This window comes from Sapajus apella, unplaced genomic scaffold, assembly GCF_009761245.1.
Source record: "Sapajus apella isolate SASKATOON/1434 unplaced genomic scaffold, GSC_monkey_1.0 scaffold16, whole genome shotgun sequence".
Classification (NCBI taxonomy): Eukaryota; Metazoa; Chordata; class Mammalia; order Primates; family Cebidae; genus Sapajus; species Sapajus apella.
Window position 1 is genome coordinate 16,389,121 of NW_022436956.1, and position 13,680 is coordinate 16,402,800.

The 13,680-nt window shown below is 45.6% G+C and overlaps 1 protein-coding gene across 3 annotated transcripts in view; it reads left to right on the forward strand.

Moving 5' to 3' along the window:
• The first annotated feature begins 5,084 nt into the window (after positions 1-5,084).
• Positions 5,085-13,680, forward strand: part of DDX6 (DEAD-box helicase 6) — a 51,120-nt gene continuing 42,524 nt past the window's right edge. Inside the window, exons 1-2 of one of the 3 annotated variants that reach the window (XM_032285283.1) lie at positions 5,085-5,208; positions 10,036-10,502. In XM_032285283.1, coding sequence (XP_032141174.1) covers positions 10,303-10,502 — 200 coding nt within the window. In that variant the 5' untranslated portion in view covers positions 5,085-5,208; positions 10,036-10,302. Of the gene's footprint in view, positions 5,209-5,296; positions 5,720-5,835; positions 5,972-10,035; positions 10,503-13,680 lie in introns of those variants that run through there. The other 2 variants (XM_032285281.1, XM_032285280.1) reach the window with 2 other exon arrangements.

Here is a 13,680-nt window from a genome sequence, read left to right on the forward strand (position 1 = left end):
TACAAAGGCAGCAGATTATACAAATTAACATCAGGCAGTTCAGCAAGATTGCCAGAGTGTGAGCCCCCATCAGTGTTATTCCTCAGCAGCTGCCCCTGAACTAACTTGGAAAATATCCAAGGAGAATAAGGTATCTTAGATGAGGATGATGTCAGCGCTTTCTTGATCTCAGTAGGTCAAAGTAAATTTATACCTAAACAGCTATTTTCCAGATTTCAGTGTCTTCCCAGCCGCACATTATTTTCAAATTAATAAGTTAAAATTGCTGGTGTGCAGTCATCTAAGGGAAACTGAAGAGTAAAAACGGATAGCTAGAATTTTCTGGGTGATGACCAGAACATATACTATGCTGAGTCCTGATGTGGCCGAAAGACATGATGAGCTGAGCCAGCTAGCTAGCTTGATTGTGGTGCCCTGGGAATGGGGGGTATGTTATCTGTCAAAGGGAATATAAATTCTGCAAACTAAACCTGGCAGTTTGGGGAAAATGTGTTTAACCCACCCATTTCCTTCCCTCCTCATTTGTACTATTGCTTTCCTTTGTTTTTTTTTTTTTTTTTTTGAGACAGAGTCTTACTCTGTCACCCAGGCTGGAGGACTGGAGTGCAATGGTATGATCTCAGTTCACTGCACCCTCTGCCTTCCAGGTTCAAGTGGTTCTCCTGCCTCAGCCTCCTGAGTAGGTGGGATTCCAGGTGGGTGCCGAGACACCCAGCTAATTTTTGTATTATTAGTAGAGGCAGGGTTTCAGCGTGTTGGCCAGGCTGGTGTCAAACTCCTGATCTCAGGTGATCGCCTGCCTTGGCCTCCCAAAGTGCCGGGATTACAGGCGTGAGCCACCATGCCTGGCCAGCTTTCCTACTTTTCAACTTGAGTTTACTGAGGGATTGAAACATTTATTCCAACAAAATGTGCCTGATGTGATCTCTCAATGATTAAAGACACCTGCTTAGCATGCATTAACTTCAGCGCAGTATGTGCACCTCTCTGAGGATATCTCTACTAAGCCCTCAGTGACTGATGCTGCTTCACTTTCTTCAGGTGTATAAATTGAAAAGGCAATTTTTACCTGCTATGAAGTGCCAAGAAAACAGGACTTGGCGCCTTGGGCATGCCTTTGGTCTTGTTACTGACTATCAGATGTTGCTTGAGCATATTTGGAAAATAACTTTGTATGTTAAACATTTGGAAAATCAGAGTATTATACAGCAAATCACTTCAAAGAGGGAAAATACCGAACCATAAAGCTTAGCCAGATGTGATACAATCATTTCACTGAAGATAGAGATAGGTAAAACTTTTTCTTTCAAGTAATGAACACATTTGATTGTAATTTGAGCTAAATAATTATATTTCCTTAAAAAAAAACTTAGAATGTTAAAAGTCTGAAATCCATTTCAGCAAGTTTAAAACATTTGGGTGTTTAAGATATTATCACAGGTCTGTTATTCCAGGTTCAACTTACTTGGAATTCTGGATTCTAAATATTTTTAATTGAAGTTAAAGTGAAATCAAATGTAAATTAACCTGTGATTTTTTTTCGTTCTGATTATTTTTAGGTAAGTAAATGAAGTTAGGATGTGAGACTAGCGAATAACATTTGCTGAGAAAACCCATTACTGTGAAAAAATTCCAGGAGGAAATTGAAGAGGGGAGATGGAGCAAAGTTGATTAAAAACAACATGAAAATGGCTAATACATTTTGGGAAACTTTTTTTTTTTGAGACAGTTTCACTCTTGTTGCCCAGGCTGGAGTACAATGATGCGATCTCGGCTCACCGAAACCTCCACCTCCTGGGCTCAAGCAATTCTCCTGCCTCAGCCTGCCAAGTAGCTGGGATTACAGGGATGTGTGTACCACCACACCTGGCTAATTTTTTGAATTTTTAGTAGAGATGAGGTTTCTCCATGTTGGTCAGGCTGGTCTCGAACTCCCGACATCAGGTGATCTGCCCGCCTCCTCCCGCCACGCCCAGCCTTTTTTTTTTTTTTTTTTTTTTTAAAGAAACAGGTTCTTGCTTTGTCACCCAGGCCTGGATGCAGTGGCACAATCATAGCATAGCAATCCTCCACCTCAGCTTCCCAAGTAGTAGGGACTACAGACAAGAGCCATTATGCCTGGCTAATTTTTTAATTTTTTGCAGAGATCGGTTTTGCTATGTTGCCTAGGCTGTGGGAAACTCACTGTTTTCTTTTTCTTTTTTTTTTTTTTTGAGATGGAGTCTCACTCTGTTGCCCAGGCTGGAGTGCAGAGGGGTGATCTCAGCTCACTGCAACCTCTGCCCCCCCAGGGTTCAAACAATTCTCCTGCCTCACTCTCCTGAATAGCTGAGACTACAGGCGCACACTACCATGCCTGGCTAATTTTGTATTTTTAGTAGAGATGGGGTTTCACCGTGTTGGCCAGAATGGTCTCGAATTCATCACCTTAGTTGATTTGCCTGCTTTGGCCTTTCAAAGTGTTGGGATTACAGGTGTGAGCCACCGTGCCCAGCACAGTGGAAAGCTCTTTATGACAATTAATAGATGAGTTCACTAGGGATGACAGCACACCCTCCAGAAACCATATTTACTACAGATCACCCACAACTATTACGCTCAATACTAACTACAGCTAGTGTTCGACTTATGACCACAGTTGGGACCGCGAACTGGTTGTAACACGATTTGGTCGTAAGTTGAGTAGGCTATATGTACAGTTGAAATGGTACACGCAGAGATGGTAGTGCTGCCGGAAGCTGGTCTGCACTGTCGTACACACAGCTGGGCAACGTTTGCGCTGCCAGACGCGGAGCAGTCGTGGCTAGCGATTGTGGTTGTAAAGTCGAATGGTCGTAAGTTGCATAGGTGGTAAGTCGATCAATACCTGTAAAGGGCCAGAGGATTGGATTCACATAACATTAAAAAATGTACACATACATTTTGTAAATGTAAGGATACTATTTGCATTAGTAAACAACTTACCTGTGTTCCTAAAATGTCATGCAAATGATTCTTGCAAATCTGTTTTAACTAGGGAGAAAAAAATGTATTGAGATAGTTATACTAGACCTATCAACCACTAAAACTGAACTTGGAAGAAAAGATCCAGGAGTTCATAGCTTAATTCTAAACCATCTATGCTTCTCACTTAAAAACAGAGAAGTGCTGATGTAAATGAGTTGCGAGGTTATCTGACTACCTTCAAAGAACATCCTGCAGAATCTTTGAAGGTTTTAGCCCTGGAAGGATTCCTAGGTGAAAAGGGGGCACCTATTTCATATTCTACTTTTGGATGCCTCCTTGCTTTTGTTTTATGATCTTGACCAGGCTTCTTGTGTAGGTTACAACTTATTTCTGGGTGTGAACCCGGGCTCCTTTTGTAGGTTATAGTTTATTTGTGGGTGTGAACCCCCTTCTTTTGCCTGGTTCAATTTCTTCAGTGGTCTAGGAAAGAGACCCCTCCAAGCAGTGATCTGTTTTAAATCCGTGGGCCTCTCTACCACTCACTTCTTAGCGCAACCCCCCTTCACATTCCTGCTGCTTGGGAAGATACTGGGGACAAGAAAAGCCTCATAGATTAAGAAACCATTTTCTCTCTAGGATGGGCACAAGGTGCAGGGCTATTTCCTTACATGAGTAGGTATTTTAAAACCTGGGCAGGAGATGCCATGCTGTAAATTCAAAATTAAAAAAAATTTAATGCGAACCTTGTTTTTAACTTCTAGAATAGTCTTTACACTATTCTCCACCACCTTCCCGTTGGCTGGGTAGAAATAAGGACCACCAAATGAGAACAGGCTATTTACTCAGAGCTGGCTAGGGAGTTAGCCGCAATCACTTGGTTTGGCAGAGACTCACAGGCAGGCAGGGGAATGGAAAAGCTCTACATATAGCGAAGAGGGAGAAACTTCAGGTTGGCTCTGATTGGTGGCTGCTGGCACCGGGAAGTTGGAGGAGGGTTAACTAGAAGCAGGGCTTCTTATGTGATTGGTTTGTGGGGGGAGCACATTTGGCTTTCTCTGATTGGCCCAGAGCTGGAAGCAGCGGCAAGAAATAGGGAAGCTGCCAGTTAAAAAGATCAAGTCCTGACCATTCTGGGCCGATTACTGCAGAGGTCATGGGTAGGAGTTTTAATGTCACATAGGGTTGGCCATTGTTTGTATATTCAGTCTCTCAATTGCATGAGACCCAGATTTTTAGTTTCTCTTGACCTAGTTAGCTTTTAGCTCCAAAGTTTTGTTTAACTTGAGAGAAAACAGCAGTTCTATTATTTCTATCAAGGATAAACAGACCTTGGGATCTGAAAAGTAATTATGGAAACATACATAAATATCTTTATAGTGAGGGCCAGGCAGAAGAATCACCCTCTGCCTTCAGGTTCTGCATTTCCTTACAGAATTTGTTTCCATTATAGCTGACGCTTCAGTAGGTTCCTTCCCTTTGGGGGAGGCTCGGCCCCCTCCGCCCCCACTTTCTCGAGTCTCGCCCTTCGAAGGCAGGAGAAAGGGTTATGCACTACCACGCTCCGCGCCTTACAGCCCAGTTTCTCCCCCAGCCACCCTTTCCTCCCAGGTGCGCTCTCTCGGCTTGCTATCCTTCCACCAGGCCTCCCCACTTCTCCTGCGCAGCGCCCCCTGCGCGGCACCCTCACAGCCCGGCCCCTGCCCCACCCCCAGTTGTGCCTTCATCTCCCTGTTCCTTCTCAACAGGTCTCCCAAGATACACCCTCCCAATCGGGTCCCCTGCCGTCCTCTCCCGGCCCACGCTCAAGCCCGGTGCCTTCCTCCTGCAGCCCCCCGAGGCGCACTCTCAAGCTCCGTGCCTTTGCTCCCAGTCCCCCAGGGGCACCCTCGAGCCTGGTACTCTTCCTATGGGAACCCCTCGGGCGCACCCTCAAGCTCGGTGTAGCCGCTATACCATCCCCAGGCGCGTCCTCTGCCCGTGCCTTCCCCCAAGGTGCACCCTCAAGCCAGGAGACCTCCCCCTACCGGGCGCGCCCTACAGGCCCGCCCCGCCCCTCCGCGCAGCGCCCCCCGCGCGTTCTCTCGAGTCCTCCCTTCTGCCTCCAGGCCCGGCCAGTCCTCTTTCCGGCCCCCACGCTCAGAGGTGAGCCGGCGTCCCCGCGCCGCTAGCTCCGCGCCTTCCTGCATGGAGGTGCGCCCCGAAAGGCTCAGACGCGGCCCCCTAGGCCTGGCCTCAGCCTCCCTGGCTCGCAGGAGACGTCAGGTCAGCTTCCTGTCCCCGAGCAGCTGCCCAAGGGCCAGTTTTCAAAGCATATCTTTGGTCATGGAATAAGCAGATCCTCCTCTGGTCTCAAGTCCCAATTTTTACTTTGGAGGGGCGAAGGCAGGGCGACCCTTGCCAGCCACTATTCCCCCGTCACTTCGCAGCTGTGGAAAGCAGCCTTCCTGTCCCTTCGGAAAGAAACTCGTATTTCCCCTCGAACTTTTTCCGTCGGTGTGAGGAAAGAGCCCTCCATTTTCTTCTCAGGAGGCTTTCGCGGCCCGGCTTCTTCCCACCACCAGGCAGGGGAGGCAGTGACGCCGCACCCGCGGCGGCCGAGGTTTCGCCATCTTGAGTGGAGGAGGAGCCGCGGTCGCCGCCATGCGGAGAGGCAGGGAAAGAGGGAGGAGGCGGCGGGCGGGCGAGCTGGCGAGCGAGGGAGGGGGCAGAGGCGCCGAGTTAGCTCAGCCCGGCGGCGACTTCGGCGGCGTCACGAGAGCGGGCAGCGGAGGAGGTAGGGCTGGACGGCCGGGGGAGCCAGCGGCGCTGGCGGCTGGGCTGCGCGGCCCTCGGTGCGAGGCGGGGGGGTGGGGGGGGACAGGCGGCAGGAGGCCGTAGCGAGGGGGCCGGGTGGGGGCGGGCGGAGGTTTCCGAGGAGGAAGGAGCGGCCGCCATTTTGGGAGCTTCGAGTCAACAATAAAGGACTGAGGGTGCTGAGCGGGAGTGGCCTCCTTGATAGGACTCGGCCGGAGCCGCGAGGCCAAGGGTGAGGTGGTGGGGTCGAGGTCAGAGGTGCTGTGGGGGCTGCGGGGAGTCCCCCGGGCTGGCTTTGAGGGGCCATGTCAGGCGGAGGCCTAAGGCCTGGCCGGGCCTGGGGAGGAAGGCGGGCGGCAGCTGTTTGGGGTGGGGGCGCCTGAGAGGAGGCGAATATGGGAATGTGGTGCGCGGCAGGGTCGGCAGGAGGAGCGGGCTAAGTGCTCGGAGGAGCTTTATGGAAGACGAGGGAATATGAGGCCCAAGGGGGCGGCAAGGACTTAGGGGGATGATGGTGGAGGTTATAGGGTACGAGGCGGCCCTATAGGGGGCGGCAGGGACATGTATTGGAGAGCTCTGTTTAGAAGCGAACCCGCCGCTGCTTGATTGCAGTAGGCCTTGCAGGTCAGTAACAGGAGGGTGCTTATGGAGCTCCCGACTGTTGGAGGAAAGGAGGGGGATTTCTGGGTTGGGGGGATCCCTTCGGGGTCTCTTGGGGAGAGCCCCTATTGTTTCCTACTGGCAGAGCTGGTTGCTGGCTCAAATTGCGCAGATAGGATTGCAGAGCCCCAACCTTTTGTGTTTATGTTCAGAGGGAGCTGGCTTGAAGTGTGAGTGTTTTGAGGGGTGGGGGGGGGGGCAAGAAATTATTTCCCTACAGTTACGGGGCTTCCGTCATTGGCTTGTCTCTTTCCCCATCTCTCTCTGTTTTCTCTTCCACAGCCCCCTTTTCCCTTCAGAATAAAACCCTGTCACCCTTGCAGGCAAAGCTTAGAGAAACTGCTGCGCTGCATTTGCAAACAAAAGCTCTTGTTGGCGATGACGATACTGTTTTGGGTGTGAAACTGTCAATCGCTAACTACGATCTGAGGAGTGCTGTAATTAACTCGCTAGGGGCTCCTCCCAACTAGTCTACGTTTCTAGTCTACGTTTCTTTTCTTTTTTTTTTTTTTTAAATGTAGAGCGATAACTTGAAAATCTAAATTGGGAAGGGGTAGGAGGAATATTTCCTCTGAGACAAAGCTGCAGTGCAGGTTTCAGTTTAAGAAGGGAGCAGTTATCACATAGTCTCATTTTGGATTTAAGGAGATAGGAGGTCTTACTGTGCATGATGGACAGTAATGATGATATCATTTGGTTTTTAGAGGTGGCCCTTTTCATCCTCTTAGTGCTCTGCGAACAGCTAAGTCTGTGTGAACTGCGTGATACCGCTGATCATAATATAAACCCGTCAATACAGGAAAGTAGCTGTTAACCATATCTGCTTAAGAGGTCATAGTTAGAAGGACTTCAGAATAAACAACTTTGTGTATGTGATCAGGATTTGCTTGTGAGCAACTTGTTCATTTTTTTTTTTTTTTTTTTTTTTTAAGGAAGGCGTAATCAGGGAGCATTTTCTCATAAATTTTGAGTTTCAAATGCTTTGGTGTATGGCAGAATCAACACTCGTAAGCTAGTGTATTTTAGGTAAGAAATGTAATGGGGTTGCCAGGTGCGGTGGCTCACTCCTGTAATCCCAGTTCTTAGGGAGGCCGAGGCGGGTGGTTCAACTGAGGTCAAGAGTTCGAGACTAGCCTAGCCAGCATGGTGAAACCCCGTATCTACTAAAAACAGAAAAAATTAGCTGGGCGTGGTGGCGGGCGCCTGTAATCCCAGCTACTCGGGAGGCTGAGGTGGGAGAATCGGTTGGCTTGAACCTAGGGGACACGAGTTTGCAGTGAGCCGATATCATGCCACTAACACTACAGCCTGGGCGGCAGAGCTAAACTCCACTTCAGAAAAGAAAAGTAAAGTAATGGGGTTAAATGAAAAGCCAACACAGTAGAACTTTGTTTTCGGGTCTTGGTATGTTTTTATTAACAATTGAAAGTAAGACTTAAGCCGGTGCGGTGGCTCACCCCTGAAATTCCAGCACTTTGGGAGGCTGAGAGGCAGGCAGATCACTTGAGGTCAGGAGTTGGAGACCAGTCTGGCCAACTTGATGACACCCCATCTCTACCAAAAAATACAAAAATTAGCCGGATCTGTTATCTCAGCTACTCGGGAGGCTGAGGCAGGAGGATCGCTTGAACCCAGGAGACGGAGGTTGCAATCAGCTGAGACCGGGCCACTGCACTCCAGCCTGGGCAACAGAGTGAGACCCTGTCTCCAAAATAAATAAATGAATACATACATAAAAGTAAGATTTCCATTTATAGGATAATTTTAAAATGAGGTTGGCCATTTTTGTTTTGTTTTTGTTTTTGAGGCGGAGTTTTGCTTTTTTGCCCTGTCTAAAGTGCAGGGCACCATCTTGACTCATTGCAGCTTCCGCCTCCTGGGTTTTAGCAATGGTCCCGCCTCAGCCTCCCAAGTAGCTGAGATTACAGGTACCTGCCACCAAGCCCAGCTAATTTTTGTATTGTAGTAGAGACGGGGTTTCACCATGTTGGTCAGGCTGGTCTCGAACTCCTGACCTCAGGTGATCCACCAGTCTCTGCCTCCCAAAGTGTTGGGATTACAGGCGTGGGTCACTATGTCCATCCTACCAGTTCTTTTTTTTATTATTATTTTTTTTAAAGTATTAGATTTACTACTTTGGGTTTCTTGGAAAGTTTTTTTTGTTTGTTTTATTTTTTGAGATGGAGTCTTGCTCTGTCACCTAGGCTGGAGTGCAGTTTTGCCATCTAGGCTCACTGCAACCTCTGCCTCCCAGGTTCAAGCAATTCTGCCTAGCCTCCTGAGCAGCTGGGACTACAGGCACATGCCACCATGCCCAGCTAATTTTTGTATTTTAGTAGAGACGGGGTGTCACCATATTAGCTAGGCTGGTCTCGAACTCCTGACCTCGTGATCCACCCGCCTTGGCCTCCCAAAGTGCTGGGATTACAGGCATGAACCGCCGTGCCCGGCCGGAAAGTTTTCTTAAAATTACTGTGTTTAGTCTTCCACAGATTTATTTATTTTTTTTTTAGCACAGGAATTTTCTTGTTTAATTAATACTATTTAAAATCAGATTAGTTATTAGCTGAGTTTATTATAAATGAATAAAATTATTAGTCATCTTTTTTTGTCAGTTTCAAAAAAAAAAATAGCAATTTATGCAAAATTTGTCCTTAGGATCATTACTTGCTGAATACATTATGGCAGAAATACACTATTCTCTTGACTGCTTTATTTATTGTTTTAAAGGACAAAAACAAAAGAGAAAAAACATTTTTCTTCAAGCTTGTTTTGTTTTGTTTTGTTTTGTTTGAGACAGGGTCTTGCTCTGTCACCCAGGCTGGAGTGCAGTGGCGTGATCTTGGCTCACTGCAGCCTCCGCCTCCCGGGATCAAGTGATTCTTGTGCCTCAGCCTCCAAGTAGCTGGGACTACATTACCGGTGTGCACCACCACGCCGGCTACGTTTTGTATTTGTAGTAGAGATGGGGTTTCACCATGTTGTCCAGGCTGGTCTCGAACTCCTGACCTCAAGTGGTCACCCACATTGGCCTCCCAAAGTGCTGGGATTACAGGCGTGAGCCACCATGCCCAACCTATAAACTGTAATAGTTGAAATTCATAAGGACACAAAGGTCTTTTTTTTTTTTTCCTGAAAGTGTAAAGTTCAAGTCAAAAGCTCACTTAAATCTGTAAGGACTCTAGTTGCTATTAGAAGTAGAAGAAAATTAATGAATTGTCTTGTCATATAATATAGGTTTACACTAAGTAAATTGTGTGATACTTCAGTGAGTTGTAATGCAATTAAGTATAATGAATCACTTTTCAGAGATGTCAGAGACTTAGCGAATTCATTGGGGAGGAAACTGAAGGGAAGAGATTGTCATTTGACAAGTAGTGCTAATTTATTCGTGCCTTTCTACCTAATCTCTGGGTTGCTTTGAATTAACAATTTTAAATGTTTTAGATTGGCTTCATTGTGTTTTTGAAATAGTTCAAAGTTGTGTCTTTCCAAGCTCGGCTAGTGATTTGTTCTAAGTGTAGCTATGGTATTAATTCTTTAACGTAAAAGATGAGAGTTCTTCTAAAGGGATTCATTTGAAAAGAAAAGTTTTTCTATTGAGTTTACTGATTTAATTTTGTTTGTTTGTTTCAGATTGACGTGAGTGAATTCAGATATAATTCAAGCTTGTTAGAGGGCTTTTTAAAAATAAAAAGTTGATTCTGTGCAAGAGAGCAAGTTACTGCTGCTTACCGTTCAGAGACTTACAGGTGCTTGCCTGCATTGCAATAAAGGACTCATTTATTGAGCAAGACATATTTATCTCTTCATTTTGGAGAGCCTAATAAACTGTTATTACAGTTTCTCTACTGACTTTCAAAAGTTTTGAAGTTTGAAAGACACCTTTGCAACTAAAACAGCATGAGCACGGCCAGAACAGAGAACCCTGTTATAATGGGTCTGTCCAGTCAAAATGGTCAGCTGAGGGGCCCTGTGAAGCCCAGTGGTGGCCCTGGAGGAGGGGGCACACAGACACAGCAACAGATGAACCAGCTGAAAAACACCAACACAATCAATAATGGCACTCAGCAGCAAGCACAGAGTATGACCACCACTATTAAGTAAGTGTTAGACTAAATCATAAACACTCTTGGGGAACCAAGATTTTTGTTTCTTTGGTGTTGACTATTAATACTTATACCTTAATTTAACAGTTTTGGTTACAAATAGAGAACAGATGACTTTGTTTTATGGTCAGTAGGTATTTGCAATAGAATAGTGTGTTTCTGCCATAATTTTTTCAGCAAGTAATGATCCTAAGGACAGATGACATACACAAATTTTGTATAAATTATTTTTTGAAACATTTCTGGCGTTCACAATTAGTGAAGAAGTTATGGCCAAGCACAGTGGCTCATGCCTGTAATCGCAGCACCTTGCGGGGTCCGAGGTGGGTCACCTGAGGTCAGGAGTTTGAGACCAACCTGACCAATGTGGAGAAACCCCATCTCTACTAAAAATACAAAATTAGCTGGGTGTGGTGGTGCATGCCTGTAATTCCAGCTACTCGGGAGGCTGAGGCAGGAGAATCACTTGAACCTGGGATTCGGAGGTTGCGGTGAGCCAAGATCGCGCTATTACTCCAGCCTGGGTAACAAGAGGGAAACTCCATCTCAAAAAAAAAGTTATTAGCTGAGTTTGTTATAAATGAATAAAATCATTAGAGCCATCTTGTTTTTGTCAGTATAGTTTTTTTTTTTTTTTTTAGTGTTAATGACTGCACCTTACCTTAGTTAAACAGCAGATAAAGCCAACTTTAAGTTTTAAATTTAAAGACTCAGTCTGAGTCTTTAGCGGCTTTAAAGACTTGCCCAACCTTCCGAACTCCAAGCAAAATTCACTCATAATTTTTTTTTAGCTTATGAAACTTAGTATTTTCACTTTTAAAAAAAAGCTGGCTGGCTGAGGTGACTCATGCCTGTAATCCCTGTTCTTTGGAGAGGCCAATGTGGGAGGATGACTTGAGTCCAGGAGTTAGAGACAAGCCTAGCCAACATAGCAAGACTCTGTGTCTACCAAAAAAAAATTTTTTTTTCTTTTACACAGAAACCAAGAGGGAACTAAGAATTGAACTCACAGAACACAATTTTGAACAGTCTCAAAAACTTTTTGTTAACTTTAAAATTGAACCACCTCCTTACTAGAGGGTATTTTTTAAAGCTTAAATTATGTACGCTATTTGTCACTTTTAAGTGCATACTTTAAATTACAGTATTCGAATGGTAACCATTATTCTAAAGATTAAGATTTAAGATTCTTGACTCCAGTTGACATTTGGCTTTTGTTAAGAACTTGCCATAGAAAATAATTTAATCTGTAGGAATCTTTATAAGATACTGACACTGGGTTACTAAACTGAGGTGTATGTTTTGTACGACCTAGATCTTTTCAGTTCCTACAGAAAAAGAGCTTATGCAAGCTACAGACCGTCATACAGTTACTGTATGTGGTTCACTAGGACCTCTAAGAACTAATTTTCAACAGAATTGGTTTGGTCACTGGGAGAATTGGTGTTACTGTATCTTCTATTATTTTAAGGTGAATTCTTTAATTGGTATAGAAATGGATATTTCCTTAATTGTTGTTTGTCTTGACAGAACATAACTAGGTTAGCAAAATTGAGACTGTTTTTAATTGTTTTTTATAATTTTTTTTTTTTTTTTTTTGAGACAGGGTCTTACTTTGTTGCTCAGACTGGAGTACAGTGGCATGATCATGGCTCACTGCAGCCTCAATTTCCCAGGCTTAAGTGATCTTCCTGCTTCAGCCCTACAAATACTGGGGACTGCTGGCATGCGTCAGTAGAGATGAGGTTTCGTCATGTTTCCCAGGCTGGTCTTGAACTCCTGGGCTCAAGTGATCTGTCCACCTTGACTTCTCACAGTGCACCTGTTTTTAATTATTATTATTATAATTTTTGAGACGGAGTCTCACTCTGCTGCCACGGCTGAAGTGCAGTAGTACAGTCGTGACTCACTGCAATCTCCACCTCCTGGGTTCAAGCGATTCTTCTGCGTCAGCCTCCTGAGGAGCTGGGATTACAGGTGTCCACTGCCACACCCAGCTGATTTTTGTATTTTCAGTAGAGATGGGGTTTCACCATGTTGTCCAGGCTACTCTTGAACTCCTGACCTCAGGTAATCTGCCTACCTTGGCCTCCCAGAGTGCTGGGATTACAGGTGTGAGCCACCATGCCCAGCCTTTGAGAATGTTTTCTATTTAAGAAACTCTGGGGCTGGGTATAATGGCTCATGCCTTTCATCCCAGCACTTCGGGAGGCTGAGGTGGGAAGATACTTGAGGCCAGGAGTTTGAGACTAACCTGGGCAACATATCAAGACCCTGTCTCTAGAATATTTGCATTAAGTCTCTATTTTGTTTTTTATTTATTTATTGACTTGGAATCTTGCTCTGTTGCCCAGGCTAGAGTGCAGTGTTGTGATCTTGGCTCACTGCAACTTCTGCCTTCCAGGTTCAAGTGATTCTTCTGCCTCAGCCTCCTGAGTAACTGGGACTACAGGCATGGGCCACCATACCCAACTAATTTTTGTATTTTTACTAGACAAGAGGTTTCACCGTGTTGGTCAGGCTGGTCTTGAGCTCTTGACCTCGTGATCTGCCCCCCCTTGGCCTCCCCAAGTGCTGGGATTACAGGTGTGAGCCCCCGAACCTGGCTTATTTGTTTATTTTTGAGACAGAGTCTCCCTCTGTTACCCAGGCTTGAGTGCAGTGGCGTGATCTCAGCTTACTGCAGTCTCTGCCTCCCAGATTCAAGTGATTCTCCTGCCTCAGCCTCCCGAGTAGCTGGGACTGCAGTTTTGTGCCACCATGCCTGGCTAAATTGTATATTTTTAATAGAGATGGGATTTCACTATATTGGCCAGGCGTGTCTCGAACTCTTGACTTCAAGTGATCTGCCCACCTCGACTTCCCAAAGTGCTGGGGTTACAAGTGTGAGCCACCACCCCGGCCTATTATCTTATTTTTCAAATGAGAGAGTAGCCGTGGTGACTTACATCTATAATCCTAACACTTTGGGAGGCCAAGGCAGGTAGATTGCTTGAGCCTGGGAGTTCTATAATATATATAAAATCTTATCGTTTTTAAATGTTGACAACTAATTTAAACTAGTTTAAATTAAGACACACACTGTGTAGGTCAAACAAAACACCTTTTGACAACAGTTACACTATATACCATATTGCTTAAGAGGATGGATGCCTTAATCCCTTCTCTTCTT